At 42.8% G+C, this 26,450-nt stretch overlaps 1 protein-coding gene across 1 annotated transcript in view; it reads right to left on the bottom strand.

Moving 5' to 3' along the window:
- PCCA (propionyl-CoA carboxylase subunit alpha) overlaps positions 1-26,450 on the bottom strand; it is a 360,616-nt gene that overhangs the window by 324,863 nt on the left and 9,303 nt on the right. Inside the window, exons 2-4 of the mRNA XM_075265336.1 lie at positions 22,143-22,220; positions 7,533-7,580; positions 2,057-2,125 (exon numbers count right to left, since the gene is read on the bottom strand). Coding sequence (XP_075121437.1) covers positions 2,057-2,125; positions 7,533-7,580; positions 22,143-22,220 — 195 coding nt within the window. The remainder of the gene's footprint in view (positions 1-2,056; positions 2,126-7,532; positions 7,581-22,142; positions 22,221-26,450) is intronic.

Raw genomic sequence — 26,450 nt, 5'->3', positions numbered from 1 at the left:
TTTTATCGAATAAGATATTCATTTATGCCTAAAATTAACACATTCACAAAGGGTTAAAGGAGAAAATGCATCTCACAGTTTGTTATGCAATTTCTTCCGGGCACAGAAATATCCCACATGTGGATGTAAACTGATTTTTGGGCACTCAGGAGCGCACAGAAGAGAAGGAGCGACACTTGTCATTTGAAAAGCAGAATTTGCTGGAATGGTGTTCAGGTGCCATGTCTCATTTGCAAAGCCCCTAGAGTCCCAAAACAATGAAAACCCCCAAAAAGTGACCCCGTTTTGGAAATTACACCCCTCACAGAATTTATCAGGGGGGTGTAATGAGAATTAGTATACCAAGCAGGATTGCACAGCGGATAGTGAAAAGTGAATACAAAGCTGTGCGGGTTACATTGGGTACACAAATTCCCTATTATGTCCCCAATAGCTCCTATGATTGGGGAGGGTCACTTTAAGTTTATTTTTCCCTTATAAGCTCTAAATATGGCGGTGTCCCCATATACACACTCGCACAGCCTATACATTCCCTTCCTGACACAGCCAGTTGTGTTGTGTTCTAATGATTTGGCGATTTTTGGGACCTTTGTCTTCACATTGCTAGATGCTAAATTTTCTTTATTTTTCTGGTGACGTGGCCACATAAGGGTTTGTTTGTGGGATGAAATGCATTTTGTAATGACACCATTTTTGGGTGCCTACAACTTATTGAATACATTTTATTAACTTTTTTTGCTGGATTAAAAAAATAAATAAATCATTGCATTTTACCTTTTAAACTTTTGCAGCATGCATCGTACAGTATAAGTAACAGGTTACAAAGACCAGAAACAGAGAGTAAAGGTAGACGGCACTGCCCACTCCAATAATATCGGCAAAAATATTATGACACTGTTTTAAATAAGTCCTTATGGATCGGAAACAAAATCTGATGGATATTGGTGCTCACAACCCTTAAGAAAAAAGTAGCAATTTGTAGAAAATGAAGAAATGTGGGTGGGCACTCCCCAATCAGTAGAAGGCATTTTTCTTCCTTTATGTAAAATAATACCTTTATTGGAATACCTCTGAAGTTGCAGGCCGGCTCCTGCGCGGCGATATCGCAGGAGCCGACCTGTTCGGGTTAATAAAAATATGAAATAAATAAAAGTTCTAAATCACCTCCTGTTTTTTTTTCAATACAAGGTGATCTAAGAAATAGACATTCCCCAAAATGGTATAACTAAAAAGTACATCTGGCCCCGCAAAAAAAAAACTCTATGCATCCCCGTACAGCTGCAGGGTCACCTGTCAATGTGGTCTTGCAGCTGTTGCAAAACTACAAATCCCATATATTAAATATTTTACCAGTTTTTGCTTCAAATTTTTTTTTCCCTATTTTCCTCCTCTAAAACCTAGGTGCGTCTTATAGTCCGAAAAATACGGTAATTTTTTTATGCGATACTAATTTTGCAGAACAAACACGTTTGAGAACATAAATCAGTGATTTTTGCTTCGCCATCTTTTCTGAGAGGTGCAACATTTTTAATTTTCAGTTTACAGTGTTGGTTGAGGGCTTATTTTTTGCAGGACTATCTGTGATTTTTATCGGTACTGTTGTTGACGGCATGTTTGACAGCGGGATCAAAAGGGATAAAACATCCAGTCGTTGCTCAGCTCCAACCGGACGTTATTGAGGCGGGCGTTAGCTGTTAGTAACAACCAGGCAGCCTTGGGTCACTGACCAGACCCAAGGCTGCATACTACTGATACTGACACCCCCCTCCCCGCATTTCACTGCGGGGGGTACATATACTTAGCGGAACCCTTTGGATCCTGTTGTCATGTTTGACTGTGGGATCCAAAGGGTTAAAACGTTATCGAGTCTCCCGATCCCCGTCAAGGGGGTCTCTGGAGGCCGGCCGTAAATTTACAATTGGCCGGTCTTTAGAGACCAGGACCAGTGAATAGCTGGCTTATTGTGTTTGTGAAGAACCCTATAAATGAACAAATACAACGGGTAGAATGAAAAAAGGCTATGTTTGCAAAGATTAAAGCATACAAAGAAACTCACCGCTGCTGAATCAACATCACTGTGCACTGCAACAGTTTTTATACCCAGTTTTCTGCAGGTCTTCATTACCTAGTGGCACAAAAGATTTCATTATTTTTTTATTTTTTTTTATTACAGCAAAAAATGGTTCCAACCTGTAAATTACAATTGCATATGCAAGTGCATTACAATTTACAAACAAGTAAAACTGAACAAATAATCAAAAAATAACCAAACATCAACTAGGAACTAGCGACATGATTTTGTTCACGGCGGTTAGTTTATTTCGGTTTTTACAATATTTATTCCACATGCAAATTCGTTTGAACCAAACGTGTTCCAAAAGAAACTGCTATTGTGATTGAGCAGCAGCAGTCCCTGACATCAGTCAGAAGACCCCGGAGACAGCAGGATTCACGCCGCCAGAGCCCAGGAGAGGTCAAAAACACTGTTGGTTTTTTGGTATGATCACCTCACCTGAGCCTCCACCTATTATAATCTGGAGTCTGAAGAGAAACTGGTTCAAACAAAGCCATTAAAGCAAATCTCGAGAGAAATCTCGTGAGGTTCACCCAACACATACTCATACTGTAAGGCTGTATTCACACAGAGTAACGCCAGGCGTTTTTTGTGTGTTTTTTGCACATAGCGCCGCGTTTACGCCGCGTAGCGCCGCGTATACGCCGCGTTAACGCCGGGCAACGCCACCGCTAAATAGCGCGGCGTTAACGCGGCGTATACGCGGCGTTAACGCGGCGCTACGCGGCGTAAACGCGGCGCTATGTGCAAAAAACACACAAAAAACGCCTGGCGTTACTCTGTGTGAATACAGCCTAAAAGGGCATGTTTTAAAAGGGGTGTGACCTAAATAATTGCCATTAATTGTATTTGGGGTAGAATGCCCGATTAATCTTTTATAGTAGTTGACAGAAAAGCACAGGAGGTTTTTTGGTGTTGTTAAAAAAATATAATAATAGTCCAGGGGTTTGGGATGAAAAACCCCATAACTTTACTTTTCTTTTCACAGAACCATATGAGGGCTTAATTTTTGTGGGACAAATTGTGCTTCGTAATGATACCAATTAATATTCCATACAACGTACTAGGGGAAAAAAAATAATTTAGAATAATGACGAGGATGAAAAGAAACACAGAATGGTATGCAATCTTGATTGGGACTGTGTATGAAGTCACTTGCGGTTTACCAGTCTAAGCTCCAAATTAGACTGGAATGAAAGTCGCTACCCAGTGGTTCTAAGACATCAAAGATGGCAGTATATAAATATGAGGGTTGTTGCAGTCACCCATGAACCGACTGACTGGTGATGGCCGTAGAGCAGGGCTCCTCAAACTGCGGCCCGCCGAGAACATTTATCCGGCCCGCGCGCTGTTGCCTGGATCGCTCACTAACGGGGAATCCGATTCCCCGTTAGTGAGCGGATTGCTGCTTTCAGGTGTATGTGAATTTGTGTACTGAGGAGCATATAATACAGTGGGGGGCCCTGATCACCGTACTCCCTAAATCTGGCAAGGACCCTGCCCTCCCAGCCAGCTACCGTCCGATGTTAAAATCTTCGCAAAATTGCTTGCGAACAGATTGTCCCCCATTATGCCGGCCTTGGTACATAACGACCAAGTTGGCTTTATTTACGGACGCAAAGCTCGGGATAATGTATGCAAAACTATATTGCCTGTCTCTGCGGCTCGTTCCTCCAAGTTGCCTTTGTGTTTGCTATCGGTCGACGCCGAAAAGGCTTCACTGGAGCTTCACTGGAGCTTCCTGCGTGAGACGCTTAGCCAGTTTGGGGTGGGTTCTGGTTTTCTGAGCAAGGTGGTCGCCCTCTACGGTGACACTACTGAATGGGTTGGAGCTAATGGGGTTCTTTCAGACTCTTTCTCGGTTAGGAACAGCACCCGTCAGGGCTGCCCCCTGTCGCCATTGCTTTATGCTCTAGTCATGGAGCATCTTGCTGTGGCGATCCGGCGCTGCTCGGAGATCCACGGCCTGCGGTTGGGCTCCCGCTAGGTTAAGGCGGCGCTTTATGCAGACGACCTCCTTTTGTATATCTCACAACCACGGGTGTCGCTCCCAGCCGTTCTCTGAGAGTTTGCTTGCTTTGGCCATCTTAGCAACTTTAAAGTTAATCTCTCCAAAACAGAAGCTCTCAACGTTTCGCTCCCCCCGGCAGAGATCGTCTTTCTCACACGTGAGTTCCCATTTCGTTGGCAATCTACCTCTAAGTATCTCGGAATTCATATCCCGACCGATCCCTCCCACCTGTTCCGACTGAATTATCTTCCACTTCTCGAGAGGGTTACGTCTGATTTGCGCTATTATGGTGCCAAGTCGTTATCTTGGTTTGGTCGCATTCACGCCCTTAAAATGGACATTCTCCCGAGGTACCTATACCTGTTTCAAACTTTCCCCATTCCGTTATCCCGCGACTTCCTCAATCACGTCCAGTCCTTATTTGGGAAATTTGTGTGGGAGCGTCGAAGAGTAGACTTAGTTTTCAAGCTCTCACTCGCCGCAAGGACAGAGGGGGAGCAGGATTGCCTAATATTAGACTGTACTACTGCTCCTCGGTTCTGCTTCGTCTCTCTGACTGGCAGTTCCAACGTTGCGACAAACAATGAGTCGTTATAGAGGCTGACCTGATTTCGCCCTCTCTCTCTGCCCTGCTGTGGATCCCGCCGCATTTCTGTCCTAAGTCTTCCGGACACTCTGTCCTTTCCCTGCATTTCCTCAAGGTCTGGGACCTTGTGTGTTCTACTGGGATGTTGGCACAGGTTCCGGGCCCGTTGACTCCTCTGTTTGCTAATCCCAAGTTTCCCCCAGGTTGCTCAGAGTCTAGATTCCTCTGCTGGGATAAGGCTGATGATGTTTGCCTCCAGTAGGTTGTAGGTGATTCCCCCCTCCTTCCTTTCGCCCAGCTCTGCCTGACGCATCCGGACCTCCGCCTCTCCTGGTTGGAGTATGGCCAGTTGACATCCTTTTTAAGTAAGTTCTCTCTCTCCCCAGCTCTCTACACCTTTGTTAGCGCTGGAGTCCATCGCTGTCTCCTCAGATCCTCCCCAACGTGTGCTGTCTCTTCTGTATGATCTTCTTTTTAATGAGGCTACACAGGGGCTTCCCTCATATGTGGCCTCATGGAATGCTGAGTTTTCCTCAAGTCTTCCGCCTGCCGATTGGGACAAGGCCTTCACTCTTTCCCACAAATTAGCTTTGCCCTGTAGTGCGCAGGAGAGGAGTTTTAAGATCCTTACCAGATGGTATAGATGTCCTGACCTCCTTCATACTATTTTCCCTGCTGTTCCAGAGAGGGGCACTATGCTCCATATTTGGTGGGAGTGCTCTGTGCTCCGACCATTTTGGGATGCGATCTTCTCCCTCTATTCTAGAGTGTGTGAACGCACAGTTGTGGTCTTGCCTCAACTGGGCTTACTATCGCTCATTCCTGGTAAGTTGTCCGACATCAAAAGGGATCTGCTGGGGCATTTCCTCACGGCCACCAGGGCTGTCATTCCGTGGCATTGGCGCAGCCCTACTCCGCCTACCCTTCTTGAGTTCCTCCAAGTATTCCTCCTTATCCGGAGAATGGAGGCCCTGGTTGTGGAGGATTCTCCCGACCCCTCTAAGTATGAGCAGCTCTGGCAGCCCTGGGTGGTATTCCAGGAGTCCTCTGATTTTTCTTCTACTTTTTCCTGAGTAAGGATCTGGTTACTTCTCTGATCCTTTTTGCTCTCTCTTTGTCTCTCTCTCTTTCCTTCCTGGTTCACCCCTATGTTTTGTTGTCCCATCCTCTCTCTCTCTTTTGTTTGTGTGTGTGGTATTGTCTGTTAGTTCAATTTCTCCGGGGCCTTGTCCCCTTTCCCTGTTCCCTGTATGTCTTTGCAGTCTAAGATATCTGGTCCGTGTGGCCAGTTTCTATTCTCTTTATCAGCATTCAGTATATTCCATTGAGCCCTATCAGTTGGGGGTGCTCCCTCTTCATCTTTTATTGCTATATATGTTGATTGGGGCCTGCGTGCCCCTTTTATGAATTTCTTTGTTTGTTCTTGTTTTCTCATTATGAAAATTTCAATAAAAACGGATTATACATAATACAGTAGGGGGTTCTGAGAAGTATATAATACAGTGGGGTGGGGGAGCGTACTGAGGAACATATAGTACGGGGGGGGTACTGAGGAGTATATAATACAGCGGGCTGGGAGGTGTACTGAGGAGCATATAACACTGTGTGGTGGGGGGCCATACTGAGGAGCATATAATACTGTGGGGTAGGGGGTGTACTGAGGTACATATAATACAGTGGTGGGGGCGTACTGAGGAGCATATAATACTGTACGTGGGGGGGGCATACTGTGAAGCATATAATACTGAGGGGGGGGCGATACTGTGGAGCATATAATACTGAGGGGGGCGATACTGTGGAGCATATAATACTGAGGGGGGGGGCGATACTGTGGAGCATATAATACTGAGGGGGGGGGGCGATACTGTGGAGCACATAATACTGAGGGGGGGGCGATACTGTGGAGCATATAATACTGAGGGGGGGGGCCATACTGTGGAGCATATAATACTGAGGGGGGGGCCATACTGTGGAGCATATAATACTGAGGGGGGGGGCACGATACTGCCATAGAGAATCGGTAGGTGAAGAAGAGTGTGTACACTGATGAAAAGTGAAGTAAAAATTGTATGGCACTCTCCTCAGATGCAACGACGCAAAACCCCAAAACGCGAAATCCTTTAATAAATAAAGCGATATTCATCATTTGTGTCATTGTGGGCTTTGTTTTAACGCTAGGGATGCAAAAGATGTCTTTTTGTGGGGCAAGATTTTACTTTTTAGTTATAAAATTTTGGGGAAGGTCTATTGCGGTGATCGATTTTTATTCAAATTTTTACATGAAGTGGAAAAGCGGCATTTTGACTCTTTAGATTTTTTTTTTTCTCCACTACAACATTCACTACATGGGGAAAATATTTTATACGTTTGTTGACTGAACATTTTCAGACATAGGAATACTTAATGCATTTCACTTTAAGTATACCAATATATATAATTTTTTTTTACTTTTTTTTTGGAACGTCCGATTTCTAACGCAATGTATTACAATATTAATGCATTGCAAAATGCCGCCATTTCTATTAAAGGTTGCATAGAGCTGCCTGTAATAGAAGAGATGCAGAGACAAGTCTGGGAGCCTTCCCCAGCTGTCATGTGAATGGATCACCGCTACAAAGTGATCCTGTCAAACACTTGAGATTGTACACAACAGCACAGCAGCCTGAACCAGTCATGTCTACCTCAAACTCCCTATAGGTAAGCAAAGACAGAGTTCACAGCTCTGTCCAGCAGCTTAAAAAAAAAAAAGTGGAAACAAGTAAGGTTTGTGAAAAATAAATAGCACGTAAGCGTCTACTGTAGGTACTGACTTGCATCATTTGTAAGCGCCTGGACAATTAGATTGTGATGGAAAAACTTACCCTGCATGCAATCTCTCCTCTGTTAGCAATTAGAATCTTGTCAAATGTCTATTAAAAAAAAAGAAAAAGAAAATTGAAATAAATATGCTGAAAAATGTATGGAGAATGAGGACGCAAGATGTTCTTGAAAGATCATGAAATAATTAAATATCAGTAGCTGACATGTTTGTATTATTCTAATGCATTGTAAAAGCAAAAGAATATTTAGATCCTAGGTACAAGAAAAGTAATTTGAAGACAAAAATAATTCCAGTTTAAAAAGGAGGAACATAGCACGATATAGTACCCCCATATTCTAGAAGTAACTGTGATTCAATCCACTGTCACCCACAATCACAACCTCTATACAAAGTAGCATCCTTAACCTTGCTACCACTATGCCACCATATGAGTAACTGTTCCACTCACCTACTGTACCCACCTATCTTCCCATAGAGACGGTAAGCCTGCAGGCAGGGCCTTTTTTCCTACCTGTAGGATGTTGGTCATCTACAGTAGTTTGTTTTTAATTCATTATCCTATGTATGTAAAACCCATTCACATGGAATTAATGGTGCTATGTAAATAAATAATAAATAGTAATACCACAATGCTGAACTCTATGATATACACTAGTACAGGGGTCCTCAAACTGCGGCCCGCAGGCCATATGCGGCCCGCCAAGCACTTCTGCCTGGCGCCGCCGACAAGCGTGCATTTATAATGAAGCTCCTGGGGAGCTCGGGCCAGGCCATGGAGCGCACTTCACTTTACCTATTGGAGCGCACCGCTCCCGATGTCAGTGCAACCTGCTCTGCCTCCGGCCCACTGTTTAAAAAGTTTGAGGACCCCTGCACTAGTATAAACTGTATCATACAAGAAGTAATCACAAGGATGTGTTAAATGAGGTGGTGAACTGGAAAGAAGGGGGGGGGTTAATTTGTTAAATGGAACTTGTCAGGTGCGTTTCCCCACCATAAACGGGACAATAATAATAATAATAAATAAATGATAATAAAAAAACTATTTATATAGCACATTTTTTCCACAATTATATTTCACAGAACTACAGACGGTAAATGAACAGACAATAATCGACATTGCATATCAAATAACAGGAGTGAGGGCCCTGCTCATAAGAGTTTACAATCTATGAGGTCCTATCATATTCAGAATGAAGTAATTCCATCTGTATTGTAGTAAGTACAAGTTTAGGTATAAATATTGGAAAACATAAAACGCCATACATAACTTAATTCAAGTAATCATGGCGGAGGAGGAGCAGCTTCAGACTAGTGATGCTGTACCCTTGCTAAGCACATCTCCTGGGCAGGACCAACATCTCCCTTGTCATGTCAGGAGGTTAGTGGGCAGTGAGGGAAAGATCAGACATGCCCAGGAGGTGTGATATGTGAGGGGACAGTGTGACTAGGCTAAAGCTTCTCCCCGCCCTCTCTGACTACATATTAGTAAGCTTGATTTACATAGGACATGTTCTGCTTTCAATCATCCTATAAATACACTTTGCTGCAACAGAAAGATTTACATTTTACTAGTGTTTTGCAGAACGTTATAACTCCTATCCTTCCAGTTCACTGAGTTGCATTCAATTTATTGATTCTTTTCTCAGATTTTGGTATTTCTATTATTTATTATTATGTGGAATTGAGCTTGGTTGTATGAGAAAGTAAACTACACTCTGGTTTCATTGTTTATTATGCATTTACACTTCAATGAATAGTACGTATAAGAAAAATATATACATTTGCTCATGTAGGCTGCAAGTCACGTAAATAAAACAAAACTTTCCATTTACATGTCGACAATTCCAGTGGTGGCAAGCCAGGGGACCTGTATATAAACGGATCGTGACTGACTGCACATCAATGACGTGCCATTTGAGTAGAACTGGGAAGTTAGATTTTTACTTTGCTCTCTCTATAAGCAGCTTACATTATTTCTATTTGACGCTAGGTTCACACCTGCGTTCTTCTTTCCGTTCTGTGCTTTCCGTCTTCTGCATGCCAGAAGACGGAAAGCACAGACCGGGTCCGGCCGTGAGCGGCGGTGAGCGTTTTATGCTCTCCGCCGCGAAACCGGATTTTTTTATCCGGAAACAGAGTACTGCATGTCCGAATCTGTGTCCGGATTATAAAACCCGGTTTCGCGGCGGAGAGCGCAAAACGCTCACCGCCGCTCACGGCCGGACATCTCTCTCACCCATTCAAATCAATGGGTGAGAGAGACTCCTGCAGGTTTCCGTCTCCTGCCTCTGTTTTAGGCAGGAAACGGAAACCTGCAGTACGGAGAGGGCGACGCAGATGTGAACGAGCCCTAAGTCAACCACCCATACTCACCTGTCCCTTGTGCTCCCACCACGACCCAATTCTGCTGCTCCAGGGTCTTGAGAAGATCCCAAAGCAGGAAGACCAGACCACGGTGGGAGACACCAGAACATCAGGGAGAGGAGAGTATTGTTTTGTTTTTTTTGCAAGGAGCTGAAGGTGAAAAAAACAATGGGTTATCCTAGATCAGTGATGGCGAACCTTTTTGAGACCGAGTGCCTAAACTGCAACCCAAAACCAAATAAATTATCACGGAGTGCCAACACGGCAATTTAACCTTAAAACTCTGTGGGTCCACAATTGCGGACCCACAAATTACAGTCATGTGACTGGGGCTTTACAGATCTTGTACTGAAAGGTAAAGGTCTCTGCATTCTGTACTTTTAAACAATTAATTTTCACTATTTACATCGCACAGGATCTGTTTTATAGTTTACCGTGCAATGTTATTACATCCTGTACTAATTTCACGTCTGCTATAAAACAAATACTGTGTGATATACATAGTGAGGGGACCCCACACAGTACAATCTGCCCTTCAGTGGCCCCCCACACAGTACAATCTGCCCCTCAGTGGCCCCCCACACAGTACAATCTGGCCCACAGTGGCCCCCACACAGGATTATACCTGTATACTCCACAGTAGCCCCCTCCCACACAGCATGAACTGGTCCACAGTAGCCCCCTCCCACACAGCATGAACTGGTCCACAGTAGCCCCCTCCCACACAGCATGAACTGGTCCACAGTAGCCCCCTCCCACACAACATGAACTGGTCCACAGTAGCCCCCTCCCACACAACATGAACTGGTCCACAGTAGCCCCCTCCCACACAACATGAAATGGTCCACAATAGCCCCCTCCCACACAACATGAAATGGTCCACAGTAGCCCCCTCCCACAGAGCATGAAAGATCCACAGTAGCCCCCTCCTACACAACATGAAATGGTCCACAGTAGCCCCCTCCCACACAACATGAAATGGTCCACAGTAGCCCCCTCCCACACAGCATGAAATGGTCCAGAGTAGCCCCCTCCCACACAACATGAACTGGTCCACAGTAGCCCCCTCCCACAGAGCATGAAAGATCCACAGTAGCAGCATAAAATGGTCCACAGTAGCCCCCTACCCGCACAGCATGAAAGTCTACAGTAGCCCCCTCCCACACAACATGAAAGGTCCACAGTAGCCCCCTCCCATACAGCATAAAATGGTCCACAGTAGCCCCCTACCCACACAGCATGAAAGTCTACAGTAGCCCCCTCCTACACAACATGAAATGTCTACCGTTGCCCCCCTCCCCTGACAGTGCAAACAAACACAATATAGTTACCTGAAGAGCTGCCGGGTGTTCTCTCTTCTGTTCACTGCGCGCGCTGATGACTTACGTCATCACGCCCGCGCTTGTTCAGAGGTCACACTCTGTAGTCAGTGTAGGCCGCGTAGTACGCGTGGCCTACACTGAGCTACACTGACAGCTTTCAGCTGGATGCGCATTTGCACAACCAGCTGAAGGCAGCGATCGCTCACTAACGGGGAATCCTGCATCGGATTCGCCGTTAGTGAGCGATCAGGGCGACAGCACGCGTGCCAGCAGAGGGGGCTCTGCGTGCCCTCTCTGGCACGCGTGCCATAGGTTCGCCATCACTGTCCTAGACAATGCCTTTAAAAGGGTTCGCTACTTTTAAACCATTATTGAGACAGAAATGTTATTGTTTGTATATAAATTTTTCAATATACTTTCTGTATCAAGTCCACAGTTTTCTAGATCTCTGCTTGTTGTCATTTATTCTGCTTACTTCTGGTAGATGAAATTCTGACCATGGTCATGCGAGATACGGTCCATGGACATGTGATGGACACAGGTGCACAGCTCATTACCAGGCAGAAGTCTAATTATTGTACCAGGTCTAATATTGGCCAAACCCTTTAACCCCTTAGCGACCCTTGACGTAACTGTACGTCATGGGTCGCATGGGGATGTATGGAGCGAGCTCACACGCTGAGCTCGCTCCATACACGGCAGATGCCGGCTGTATAATACAGCCAGGACCTGCCACTAACAGCAGCGGTCGGTGCCCGAGCCGATCGCTGCTGTTAACCCTTTACACACTGCGGTCAAACGTGACCGCAGTGTGTAAACGGCGCCGGCGGCATGGGCGCCGCCATGTTTTGCCGATCGCTGCCCTCCTGAACGTCACATGAGGGCGGTGATCGGTTGCTATGACAGCCGGAAGCCTATTGAAGGCTTCCAGGCTTGTCTCTGCATGAGATCTATTAGACGATGCCAGAGGCATCGTCTAATAGAAGTGCTGCGATTTTGCTATTCACTGCAATACTGTAGTATCGCAGTGAATAGTATGAGCGATCAGACTCCCTAGGTTTCAAGGTACCTAAGGGGTCTGATCATAAATGTAACAGAAGAAAAAAAAAAGTTTTTAAAAGTATTAAAAAAAATAAAAAAAATATAAAAGTTCAAATCACCCCCCTTTCCCTAGATCAGCTATAAAAGTAATTAAAGAACATTAAACATAAACATATTAGGTATCCCTGCGCTCCAAAATGCCTGAACTATTAGAATATTAAAACATTTATCCCGTACTGCGAACGGCGTAGCGGCAAAAAAAATAAAAACAGCCAAAAAAGCGTTTTTTTCAACACTTTGCCTCCTATAAAAAATTGAATAAAAAGTGATCAAACCATCGGATCTTTCCCCAAATGGTATCAATAGAAACGTCATCTTGTCCCGCATAAAAAGACACCACAACCAGCTCCATACATGGAAATATGAAAAAGTTACAGGTGTTAGAACATGATGACACAAATTTTTTTTTCTATTTTGCAAAGTTTATCATTTTTTTAAAAGTATCAAAAAATTTCAAATACTATATAAATTTGGTATCACCGCGTTTGTACTGACACGTAGAACACAGGTAACATGTCATTTGTACCAAACAGTGAATGCTGTAAAAATTAAACCCATAAGAAAATGGCGCAAATGCATTTTTTCTCCAATTGCGCCTCATTCTGATTTTTTTTCCAGCTTCCCAGTACATTGCACAGCATATTGAATGGTGCCATTACAAAGTACAATTTGTCCCGCAAACAATAAGCCATCATGTGACTCTGTGAACTGAAAAATGAAAAAGTTATGGCTCTTGAAATGTGAGGAGGGAAAAACGAAAATGCGAAACCAAAAAATGGCCTGGTCCTTAAGGGGTTAAAGCCTTAAGGACCGGGGCTAAAGAGTACCTTAACCTTTTTCTTGCCAAGGACGTAGCTCTACGTCCTCCCAGGATGGCACTTCTCTAACTGAGGACATAGCTACTACGTCCTTACGTCCAATGCAAATATCCCAGGACTTGTTTGGGCTACGAAGATAATTTTAGATTCATTTTAAAGATGAGAATCTCATCTGGGGTGTAAACCCCACAGCTGTTTCACAGATTTTATTAGCATTGGTACGTAAAAATGAAAAATATTTTTACAATAAATTGTCCATTTAGCCCCCAATTTTTCATTTTTACAAGGGGTTAAAGAAGAAAAAAAAAACTGACAGTTTGTTACACAATTTCTCCTGAACACAGGTATACCCCATATGTGGTCGTAAAATGATGCATGGGCACGTGGCAGGGCTCGGAATAGAATGAGCATTATTTGGATTTTGGAAAGCAGATTATATTTCAGGATCTATGTATCATTTTCATGGCCCCTAAAGTGTAAGTACAATGGAAATCCCTTAAAAGTAACAGTGCTTCCGAAAAATGAATGTACAAAGTGAAAATTTAAATTTTTAAAGGCACATGCCATTTCGGTGCCCAATATGTTGTGCCCACTTTTTGTCATCAGTGATACGCACTCCTAAAACTATTAAGTGGGTTATCTTGGCTACAAAGAAGTTGTAGCTGAGTTTTTCAGCACAGTTTTTGTGCTGAAAAAGCTCCCCCCCCCCCCTGCTTATACTCGAGTCAAGTGCTAGAGCAACAGTCCGCAAGACACCTGTGGGCAGCCGATGGAGCAGCACTGCTGCCGATAGGCTTACTATTAATTTCAAACTGCAGAAGTGTACTTACGGTACTTCTGCTAGCAAGCCAGGAACGCAGACACACGTCGGGTGTGGGCCGGAGCTTAGGTAGTCATGTCACCCCGCGTGTGATAGAGTGGTGGGGTGGGCAGGGTCTGGAGAGCAAGGGAGCAGAGGTCCGCTACTGACTGTGGGCAATGGGTGAGTGGTGAAGCAGCACTGTCTCCAGGGCCGCCCCAAGATGATTCCAGATTCTTCTCTGCTGAAGGCAGGCACACTAAGAAGATGTAAACAAGCTGCTTTCACGCAGGAGGTGTTAACAATCTCGCTGCCTTCAGAGCTGTATCTCTTCCAACTGTGGGGGTCAGGGTTTGGAGCGCGGTAGGTGCTGGTGAAGGGGAGGGCGTTTTGGTTGTCTGTCTGCCCCTTCCCTGAGCTTGACGACTGGATTTTTTCCCCCCACTTGGAATTCAGCCTGACTACAGCTAGGCTGAATAGGTTATCTACGGTGCTCCTATTCCGTCGGGAAGGGGTTAATAGGAGCACTGCAGATACCCTATATTCAGCCAGGCTGAATTCCAAGGGGGAAGGGGGGAACAGTCCTCAAGCTCAGGGAAGGGGCAGACAGACAACCAAAACACCCCTTCCCCAGCATCTACTGCACCCAAAAACTCCACCCATTTTAATTTTTGAAATTTTCCAGTAGCTGCTGCATTTCCCCCCTAGGCTTATACTCGAGTCAATAAGTTTTCCCAGTTTTTTGTGGTAAAATTAGGGCCCTCGGCTTATATTCGGGTTGGCATATACTCTAGTATATACGGTAAATTAAAAAATATATATATATAGTTTTTCCTGGGTCACTGTATTCTGATGCCTGTAACTTTTTTTTTTCACTGTTTAGTTGACAGAGATCAGGGTTCTTTATTTGTGGGACAATTTGTAATTTGAATTAGTACCAGTTTTCGGTATGTACGAGTTTTTGATCATTTTTATTGCTATTTTTGACTAAAAACTAGGTGACTGAAACACATAATTTTGTTTTACTATGGTCACTTTTTGGGATAAATAACACTATTTTTGGATTATACACACATGTGGATGCCCAACATATGTTTTTTAGGCCTGGGCACCATGTTGCCTCGGCTTATATTCTGGTCAGCTTATACTCAAGTATATACGGTATGTGGTGTAAACTGCTGCTTGGGCACACAGCAGGGCTCAGAAGGGAAGGAACACTGCTTTTTAGCTTTTGGGGTATAGATTTAAAGGGATTTTCTAGATGACATATTGATTTTGCAGATTCCTGTAGTTGCTAGTAGAATTCCCCAAGAAGAGACCCCATTTTGTAGTGCAATTTTAAGATTTTTGAAAACATTAAATGGCATTCAGAAACCAATAATCTAAATTAGCGGTTCAAAAGCACATAGGACTCATTCACACGTGTGCCTGCTTTGTGCCCAAACAGCAGTTTAAGCTCAAATGCATGATACTGTTGTACCAAGTAAGTCCTGATAGGTCTATTTGATTAACCCCCTCCCACTGCAGCAATTTTTCGATTTTGGCTTTTGCTCTCCACCTTCCAAAGGTCTTAATTTTTTTAATTTTTTTGCTCACAGAGCTATATGAAGACCTTATTGATTCAGGGCAAATTGTACTTTGTAATGCCACCATTTAATATTCGATATGATGTACTCAGAAGCTAGAAAAATTCAGAATAGGATATAAATAGAGGAAAAATGCGGTTGCACGACTTTATTATGGGCTTTGGATTTAAGGCATTCAATGTGCAGCCAAAGTGACATTTTACACTATTCTGTAGATTGGAACAATAATGGCGATACCAAAATTACACAGGGTATAGAATCGCCACATTTTCTTATTTCTGTGTATGCGGGTGTATACGGCGACTTTTTTTGCGTGCCCAGATGTACTTTTTATTTATACCATCTTATCAATGTTTGCGAAAATATTTTTATAACTGTGTAGACCGGGTGTTTTAAAATATGAAAATACATTTCTTTTATTAGTTTATTTGCGACAACCAGATGGCTTCTGCAATCTCTGTGCGCAGGAGGCGTACTGTTAGAAGAATTGAACAGAGTGGTGAATGCAACACAGACTGGTCCTTTTTCTTTCTTTGGGGGCTAGATTGATATTGTTAATACCTGTGATCCACAAACGGCAGATGTTGGGTGTATAATATGGTGGCCACCACAGTTAAACAGCCAACATCCGCCATAAAAGCATAATGGAGGTTGTGAGGGGGTTATATACTGGTACTTCCCATAATATATTAAATTCTGAATCTTTTCTGTCTAAGTGTCCGTTGCAGACAACTGTATGAATGGCCAGTGTGCCATTTCTCTTATAGATTTAGCACTGATACTTTTCTTTAAAGAGACATTATGAGACACTACGTTCACACTAACACCAAGATCTCCGTCGTTGGGGTCCGCTTACAAAGGTGTTTCACAGTGTGTAAGGACACTCCCCAACTCATAACATCCGGTTGTCTCACAGATTTCAGAGATGAATGAGAGAGGAATGCACTATGCAGCATTTGAAAAGGAATCTGTATTTATACACTATTAACATTTTCTATATCACTTTACAAAGAAGAGGGTACATGTACAAACAAAATTTAGATTGACAATCTAACTATACTAAAGTGAGGGCTACAATCTAATCTAGGAGATAGGGGTGACCCAAAAAGTGATTGTTTTGTACAACTGTCCATCCATCTTTTATAATAAAATAGTACCCCTTTCTTTAAAAAGAAAACTGGAAGCTCAATGACAATGTTACTTTATTAGACCAATCCAAACCAGTACCTCCTATTGACAAGAATATAAACCTGAATTGTGGGCCCAAGTTAAACCTGGAATTGTTCCTTTGGTCACCACCAATATGAGAACAAGTAAACGGAACTAACCAATGTAGTCATCTGCACCTTCAAAGAGTATTCCCTTCTAGAAAGGTCGAAGTTCACTTGGGTGTTTTTAGGAAACTACTTGGCTCATGTAAAGCACCCAAGCAATGTTTTCCCCTTTGAAAGCTATCTTTCATCCAGATTTCCTGAGACTGTTAAAAGAACTTGCAGTGCTTGTTATTGTATGTTATACCTCAGATCTGTGTTTGTAGAGTATCAGTCTCTGAACATGAAACAGGTTGACAAAATTAGGACGGAAATATTTGTTTCTGCAAAAAATGTGTATTTTTGTCTGAATAATAATGTAATATACTTAATCCAGCACCAGAGTTACATTTATTTGTATTGTCAGTTACAATTAAATGGAAGAGTATAGTAATTACTGAAAGTCAAAACACACATAAATAAACACATTACAAAATATTTTGTATATTGAATAGCGTAAAGCTAACCATGCACATTACATAAATGTTATCCAAACTCTTTGCTGTCATAAGGATACTTCACCAATCTAATGTGTAGGGTAATAAGCCAACAGCCCCAGACAGCACACATGAGTCAGCTCAAACTGCTGTGCCCATGGATCCTGTACAGTATATTTTAGATCAGAAAAAAAAAGTAGCCCAAGGGAAGAACTCAATGAGGGACATATATCAAAACTGGTGAAAAGGTAAAGTGGAGAGGTTGCCTACAAAAAAAGGTCAGATTCCACATCTAATTTTCAGTAGACCTTTGGAACATAAAAGCAACGTGAGTGAGACTCATGGACAACTAATGCACTTTAATTCTATACTGGCGATGATATATATCAAGCAGGGCCCTCAGTCCCACTGTGTGAATTGACCTATTACTTTATTCGGTCTCTTTCTGTCTATACTCTAACCCTGCAATTTGTAAAGTGCTACAGAATATGTTGGCGTTATGTAATAAAGAATAATAATAATAAATAATAATATTATGTTTTTAACCTTTAACACTAATAACAAATCCTCAATAAACCCCACTTTATCTCTGTACGCACAAAGCAAGGCAAATTGTAACAAAAAAATATATATTAAAGTATGTTGGCGTAAATATATGATCACTACTCTAGAGTTAATGATTCTTTAAAATAAGGCCTTACATACATAATAACATACAAAAAAACAAAAACCAATAGGAATTCAATGGGAAAAAGGACCCAGTAAGTAAGGGCAGAAGTTGGTCAAATTATAGTGTAGTTGAGCTCTCCTAGAGTTGGTTTTAAGGGTTTTGAACATGGGGTCTGTCTGATGTACTGAGGTAGTGACTTCTACAGTATGAAGAAGACATGGGGGGGGGAACTTGGAGAGGTGTGAATAACATATATAAGGGCAGCAAAAGAAAGAAGTCTTGTAAAGATCAGAGATGCACAGAAGTATTGTGAGAGTAGGTCAAAGCTGTATGGAAGGGACACGTTCTGGACAGCCTTTTAGACTATTGTCAGGATTTTGAATTAAATACAATGGGCAGTAGGTAGCCATTGAAGGGATTGACAAAGGAGAGAGGTGGAGGAAAAATGAGGAGAGACTTGAATCAATCAAGTAGCAGAGTTAAGGATGGATGCATGGGGTGGAGCACGAGTGTAAGACGGTAGGTCACAGACAAGGACAGAAAAGATGTAATTTTCCCCAAAATCAGGTTTTATAGGGGTTTTTGGGATTTCTTTTTTTTTTTTTTTTTTTATTGCCTATTGTTAGGATAGGTTACATATATCTGATTGGTGGCAAGCTGCCCCCAGAACGGATCAGCACATTACTACACAGCCAATGAAGCAAGAAACAGATGGCTTTACATATTGTATAGTGGGTGTGCAACATTAGTAAATCACAGCTCCCATTTAAGTAATTGGGAGCATACTTGAAAATAACACAATATGCAATGTATGAAGCAATTTATACACTGTATAGGACTAGGTCCAGCAGCAATAAGCCGATCAGTGTAGGAGTCAAGTGTTTTCACCCCATCAGTTCATAAAAATAAATAAAAAATCCAGAAACTACTTGTTCCTCTTACTATTACTACTCTTACTACTTGTTCCATCAACTCCAGTTCTTAGCATCTGTTCATAGTCATCGCTCCACTGATTCCAGTGCAGTTCGAATATTTTCTGTTGCCCCCACCGTTTCCGAGCAATAAGTGCTGTTGTTTTGGCTCTGTAAAGTCAGGTCGGTAGTATCAGGTAGAAGCAGAAAAAGGGGCGTGATTCAGAGCTCCACTCAGAGGCAGCCAGTGTCAGAATCACACCCCTCGTCGGCTCCTGCCTTACACGGCCCTTCTGACAATACAGAACCTAAAGAGCATATCAGGCACCAAAACTAACAGCACTTCTCGCTAGACAAAAAAAAATTCTGTGCCAAAATAAGTGAAGCAGCACCTGCAGCTATCAAATGATGCAAAGTGCTGGACTTTGTGGTGGTGGCGAAAGGCTTTATGCACACAAACGTGTGCTTTGTCAGTGTGCTAGCTGTGTTTTTAATGGTTAGCAAGGGACACCTTATTTTTGATACAAACACACACAGATTGTTAGCCAAGTTCATTAAATCACTTGTACCATAGATCACAATACTACTGTATTGCAGTCTATGATAAAATCCCTGTAGAACTGTTGATGCGGGCCACAGGCAAGGACAAGCTTCAATGGTTATAATACTATGGCAACCTAGGAGCCTTCAAAAGGCTCCAAGGTGGAAGAATGTCACTGGGTGGCAGGAGAAAAACCTGGAGGTCAAAGATGGAGAATTAAAGCCTGCAATCAAAAAAGGGCTCTAATCATAGGCAGTAGCACTTGATCTCTGCTGTGCAAAACAATGAAGACCCCAAGAAGTTTCACAGGTGCTATATCTAAAGACCTGATATCTTGCATACTATTATGGTGGACAGTTGGGAAGGGCTTTTTAAGTGGAATACCGGCATCCACTGCAAAAGTGTAAGGAAGACTAATGTGTAGTAATACACATGAGACTTGTTTAAAGCAGAAAACGGCCTTTATAGGAGTTACTGTGACTTCTGCATGGGGTAAAAATCTTGAAAGAGAAGGGACATAGGAGTTGGTTAAAATCACAGTAACTGTTGGGCAAATGGTTTATTTCCATGACTGCCCAAGACAAAAAATTAGTATGTTAGGAAAGGAAAAATATCTTTGTACCGTGTTAGCCAGTGGATATGAAATGATTTTTTTTTTTTGAGAGAAGTCCTCAGTAGTTGATACCTTTATTAAAGGGATTCTACCATTAAAACAGCCGACAGCGCAAGCTCGCAATTGCGGCCTCGGAACTATGGCCGCGCATGCGCAGTTGGTTCTACTAGTGTAAGAGCCGACAGAGGTGACGCTGCTGAAGAAAGAAGGGGAGGATCCAGCAGAAGATAGAGGCGGCGCAGGATCCTGTTCTCTGGCAGCCGTGGGGACGCCCTCACATTTTCAGCGCTGGGGCCAGCCCCCATCGCTGCCAGAGAACTAATTTACATACCGGTAAAAAACAGTATTACTAAGGAACGGCGCAGCGGAGATCCCATCTAAAGGTAAGAGACGAATAGCCTTTCTAAAGGCTATTCCAACGTGTTATCCACAGAAAAAAGTTTTTTAATGGTAGAATCCCTTTAATGGCTAACTTAAAAAAATTTATGACATATTGCGAGCTTTCGGGATACCAGCCTGATGAAGGGATAGCTTTAATATCCCAAAAGTTCGCAATATGTCATCATTTTTTTAAAGTTAGCCATTCATAAAGTGATACTCAACTACTGAGGACTTCTCTCAAAAATAATTTTATGTTGGGAAAGGAATTTAAAGGGATTCTATCATTAACATTGTATTTTTTCTCCCTACCGAGTCGGAATAGCCTCAAGAAAGGCTACTCTTCTCCTACCTTTAGATGTCTTCTCCGGGACACTATTCGGTGGAAATCTCAGTTTTCGTCAGTATGCAAATGAGTTCTCTCGCAAACACTAAGGACGCCAGCAATGCTGTGAGAGAAATCTCCAGTGCCGCCTTCATCTTCGTCTTGAACGGCCTCTCTTCGCATCTTCATCCGGAGCTGGGTTCAAACTTCTAGGCCTCAGGCAAAGCCGACTGCGCATGCCCGCCAGCCACACGAAAATGGCCGCTTACATAGTAAGTGTAAGTGGCCATTTTCTTGTGGCCGGCGGGCATGTGTAGTTTGAACCCAGCACCGGAAGAAGACGCGAATAGAGGCTGTTCCAGGCGAAGATGAAGGTGGCGCTGGAGATTTCTCTCGCAGCATTGGGGACACCTCCAGTGCTGTTTGAGCGCTAGGGCCTGCCCCCAGTGCTGAGAGAGAACTCATTTGACTACCGATGACAACTGGGATTTCTACCGAATGGCGGTCCGGAGAAGACATCTAAAGGCAGGAGAAAAATAGCCTTTCTTAAGGCTATTCCGACGTGGTAGGCAGAAAAAATACAATTTTAATGATAGAATCCCTTTAAGGCAACAGAATCATGCCTGTAAAAATTATGGCGAAGATGAGCCCAATGCTGAAGCCAGATTACTTAGACTTTAGCCTATTTCATGTCATTGAGGAGGAGAGCAGAGTTAGACAGGAGCAGGTACAGCTTTTCTAATTAGGAGAAAAAGGCAATGATTGTAAGAATAGCTCAAGAGATGAGCAGCCTGCAAAATTGTGGCCTCAATGATCCCTCATGCGTCATCAGACAAAATAAAAGTGGTGCAGGAAGTAATAAAAGCTTGATAAGAGAACCTGCAATAACTGGCCTACGAAGGAAGAAATGGTTGTCTACACATTTAATATAGCAACATCTGTAAACTTTCCTTAATGCCAGTGTAAATGTGTAACAAGCTAAACAATACAGTACAGTAATTATACAATATTATTAATTACATAACATAATAGTTAATACTCATTTAAGTTTAAGGTTTTCAGTCGGTAACCTTTTTCTGGCTCAATACTCAAAACAGACTCTTAAATATTTCTCTCCACAGGAACACGCAGCCAAAATCATGTATTTTTTAAAAGCCAGAAGAGAGAGCTTCCATATGAATAGGCTCTCACTAGCTAGAAAAGTCACTACAGAAAGTCTCTTCTATGGAATGCATCATGAATCCCTGTTTGGTATCCACTCTCTTTAGTTATGTACAGCTGACCTTTAATTTTTTAATGCGTTTGGACAACTTTTACTAGCAGAAGGGAGAAGAAGAGGCACTGCTTATACTACCAAGGAGAGCTCATACAGTGTGCTTAAAAAGAAAGAAAAAAAATATATAACAGTCTGATAGAATACTTTACAAAAACAATAGGAAAAAGTTAATATTAAGTACAGTAAAATTACTGACCTTTTCTTCAGGGTTACATGCAGTTGAATATTGGAAACGTGAAGCAAAATAGCACCATCTTGTCCATGAAGCAGAATGCTGTAAAAGTAATAAATTAGAATTAGCATAATAGAATAAAGCCTGACCTTTATATATGCATTGTGTCATAAGACTGGAAATTATAAAGTAACAGTAACATTTCTAAAAATTGACAGCACAATAAAATGAATGAATTTTGGTTAATAAGCTGTATACATAAACCGTATAATGCTTTTATTTGTTAATGACTGTGTCCCTTACGAGCCAGAGATAATAAAGCATTCATTAGAATCAAAGAACCCAATTACTGATAAATTCAATCTAGCTTGGTTGACATTTTAAAATGTGAACCCAATGACAGAAAGAGAAGTAAATGTGTTCTATGTACCACTTTGCAGGATGCTGCTGCAGTACTATTAGGATATAAAAACTGTATACCATTTACATTTTTTGTTTAAAGCAGAAGCATTGCTTTTGTAGAAGCTGCATGAGCATGAGACTTCAAGCTGGTATTGTAGGTAAAAAGGCACATACAATCTTCAACAGCTGGTGGTGAATATGTGTACAGTTAACAGCTGATCTACCACCAACTCACTTCAGCCAAGGGTGCATGTGATCACAATGGGGAGAGGGGAATAAGCTCCTGCCAGAAAACACTGGTGACTTTTCCTTTGCAAAAGGATTGGATTTGAAAATTCAAATGTCTATTAAAGGGATCCTATCATTCAATCACAATTTTTTCTCATTAACACGTCGGAATAGTCTTAAGAAAGGCTATTCTTCTCCTACCTTTCGTTGTCTTCTCCGGGCCACCGTTCGCTTGAAAATCCAGTTTTTGTCAGTATGTAAAGGAGTTCTCTTGCAGCACTGGGGGCAGGCCCCAGCTCTCAAACAGCACTGGGTGCGTCCCCAATGTTGCCAGAGAACTCTCCAGCGCCGCCTCCATCTTCTTCTGGAACGAGGTCTTCACTGCGTCTTCTTACGGCGGTGGCTTCTAACTCCTAGGCCTCAGGGCTAGGGCAAGCCAACTGCGCATGCCCACGGGCCACGAGAAAATAGCCACTTACAATACAGTTATTCATTTACATACTGACTAAAACCAGATTTTCAAGCGAACGGCGGCACAGAGAAGACAACAAAAGGTAGGAGAAGAATAGCCTTTCTTAAGGCTATTCCGAGGTGTTAATGAGAAAAAAAAAATTGCGATTGAATGATAGAATCCCTTTAAACACGCTTACGTCTCCAGAAATATCCGGACTTGAAATCAACAGATTCAACCAACTTTTATACTTCTCTTTAACAACTTGGACCTTAGGTTGGAGAGAATTTGACACCATATCTTTCATTTGAGTATATAAGCCTAGTGGGGTATAAAGAGCTTCTAAATTTCCCTCACATTCACTTTTTTAATTTTGAGAAACTGCACAATCATTTGTGTATTTTTATTTATAAGATATAATAGTTACTCCACTGATTCAGCTACATACTGAACTACATATGTGGCAGGCTTGTGTATAGTATGAGAAAAACTTTAGCCTGTGTGTAAAGTGTAATGAACAAGTATACCATTCACCTCCTGCACACTTTATACAAGAATAAGTTCTTAGTAGCATGTTGTTCTATTTACAGAGTGCCTGTAACACAATCCACTGAACTACATGTCACTAAGGGAGGTGGAGCATGTCACCTTTCACTCACTGAATATGTCAAGGTAAGAAAAATCCATAATTATATTGGTCTTCCTATTATTTGACCTGTACAGTTACTTCTTTTACCTACAAAGTCTACGCACAGCCTTCAAAAACTCAGTCTGCTTAGGAAGGAAGGAAAGATTTATTGCCAACTAACTTGGATTACATGTGTTGATGAATTGCTGGAAGTGTACACCGGCTGATAAAGAAGGATTGGTTTACTTCAAAAATAGGTTCTTTTACAAAAGGAAATTAATACTCTGGAGGCAAGAAGTTGTAAGTTAACTGACAGCACAATGTTCAAAATCCTAAAAAACTGCAACAGGTTACGTGACCAGAATGAAAAAAAAAAAAAAAAAAAAAACAAAAAAAAAAAACCACACTTAAAAAGGACACATCACAAACAATAAAAACATGCAAGAAAAAGTAATGGAATGTGACAATGTATAGAGAAACAAGGCTATGCTCAAGTCACAGCTACATTTGCCATAACATCCTACTCCTACTAATATAATAAAATAAAATAATAATAATAATAATATTATATTATAAATGTGAAAGTTTGTCTGTTTGTGTATTTATTCCTCAATCACGCAAAAAACGGCTGAACGGATTTGAATAAAATTTGGCACACAGATAGTTTGTAACCTCGACTAAAACATAGGCTACTTTTTATCCCGGTAAATGACATGGTCTCACGACTGTTATGAATTTATGTTCACAAACTATATTACACTGCTCTTGCAGCAGCTTACCTCAGGTTCTGATAAAGCCAGGTCTGTTATATCTCTGTGTAAACACACAGCTAACCCTCAGTGGATTTTGCACATGCATTTGCAAATTATCTGATCTGCTCCAAGCAACATGCTGACACACTGGATGGGAAAATACCTTTAATCCAAATTGGCAGTTTGCCAATTTTAAACACGCCAGGAAAAAGAAAATCTAATTTGTCGCAAACAACAAGAGCTATGAAAGTAGCCAAAAATCAACAAAGTTCTCTTCAAGCAGAAGTAAGGGAGATCATCAACGCCAACAACATGCTCATTATATGGCTTCCCAGCGGGCTGCCGGAACAATCATGGGCACAGCGCGAGGAACAAGTTCAGCAGCAGGCCGGCTTGAGAACTGCCAAAATGCTGGAGCAGGCAAATCATAGACGGAAGCATTTTGCTGAATATAGCCGGATAGAGATGAGCGAGTACTATTCGAAACAGCGGGTCACGGTTGGGGACGATGTTGCGGCGCCCGCGGATCCCAGCTGACTGAGAAATCACTCTTTTGCGCCGACCCCTCTCACACGGCACACCGTGAATTCCTCCCCCACCCTCCTCCGTGTCCTCCCTGCTCCAAAGCCCTGTGCACCCCACTGTCCCCCCTAATCCCTCTCCCCAAAGGCTCCACACGTGCCCCTCCACCTCTTGCGGGGCCGGAGCTTACCCCGGGTGGTGGGTAAGAGACGGAAGTTGGCGGCATTGGGAGACAAGGATACCTAATATGTATTTAATAACTTCTGTATGTGTTCTAGGGATAGGGGTGGTGAATGTTTTTGTTTTTATTCTTGGTTGCTGTTTTTATTTTATTAAATTTGTTTGTGCATTTCCTACACTGTGTTTTGGGGTCTTGAACCCCAGGGCGTCTGATGAGCAACGCAATTCATTACAATGCTAATGCATTGTAATGCATTTCATAATACCGGGGCTTCTATTGCAGGCCACGTAGCATAGCCCGCAATAGAAAGACCGGTTTAATGCAATGCATTGCATAATACCTGTCGGTGGCCGCAACGATCGGCGACATTAAAGGGGTTGTCCTATCACAAGGATCCTATCTATACTGCTTGTTAATGTGAATGTAAGACTTTTCCTAAATACATTGCTTCAGCAAAACGGCTTTGTTTGTCCACTATATTACTTTATTCATTTCTATGTTGACACATCCCTTGACTTATCTGGTCAAAAGTCAAGTGATGTATCTGCCTGCTGCCAGGGGGGAGGGAGGAGGGGCTAAGTGCACGGGAGCGAGCCTGGAGGGAGGGGGGTAGTTTACACTTTGGGGGAAGGGGCCGCCAATACAGACCCAGCATCCGCTGTAATAGAGAGGCGGATGCCGGGGAGGGTTAGACGCCGGCATAGGTGCCTGCGACATCGCTACGCTCCTGCCCTGCATGAAGCCAGCAGCGGCAGGAGAGATGCTGCTATTCCGGACGCTCCTACCCTGCATGAAGCCAGCAGCGGCGGCAGCGATGCTGCTATTCCGGAGGGAGGGCGGAGGAGCGGAATAGCAGCATCGCTCCTGCCCCTGCTGGCTTCATGCAGGGCAGGAGCATAGCGATGTCGCAGGCACCTGTGCCGGCGTCTAACCCTCCCCGGCATCCACCTTTCTATTACAGCGGATGCTGTCTCTGCATTGGCATTGTGAAGGCTGGAGAACTGACTGGTCTCATCATCTATAAGCGCGCATGCAGGGCCAGCGGCATAGAAGCAACGTCATCTCGCCGCTGGCTTTGCATATGTAACCCCACCCACCAATGACGCAACAAAGCAGGAAGAAAGAAAATTTTACAGCAGCGAAGACTGGCGAGTATGCGACGTGGGAA

This window comes from Leptodactylus fuscus, chromosome 2 (assembly GCF_031893055.1).
Source record: "Leptodactylus fuscus isolate aLepFus1 chromosome 2, aLepFus1.hap2, whole genome shotgun sequence".
NCBI classification, from domain to species: Eukaryota; Metazoa; Chordata; class Amphibia; order Anura; family Leptodactylidae; genus Leptodactylus; species Leptodactylus fuscus.
This window is presented reverse-complemented; position numbering and strand designations above follow the sequence as displayed.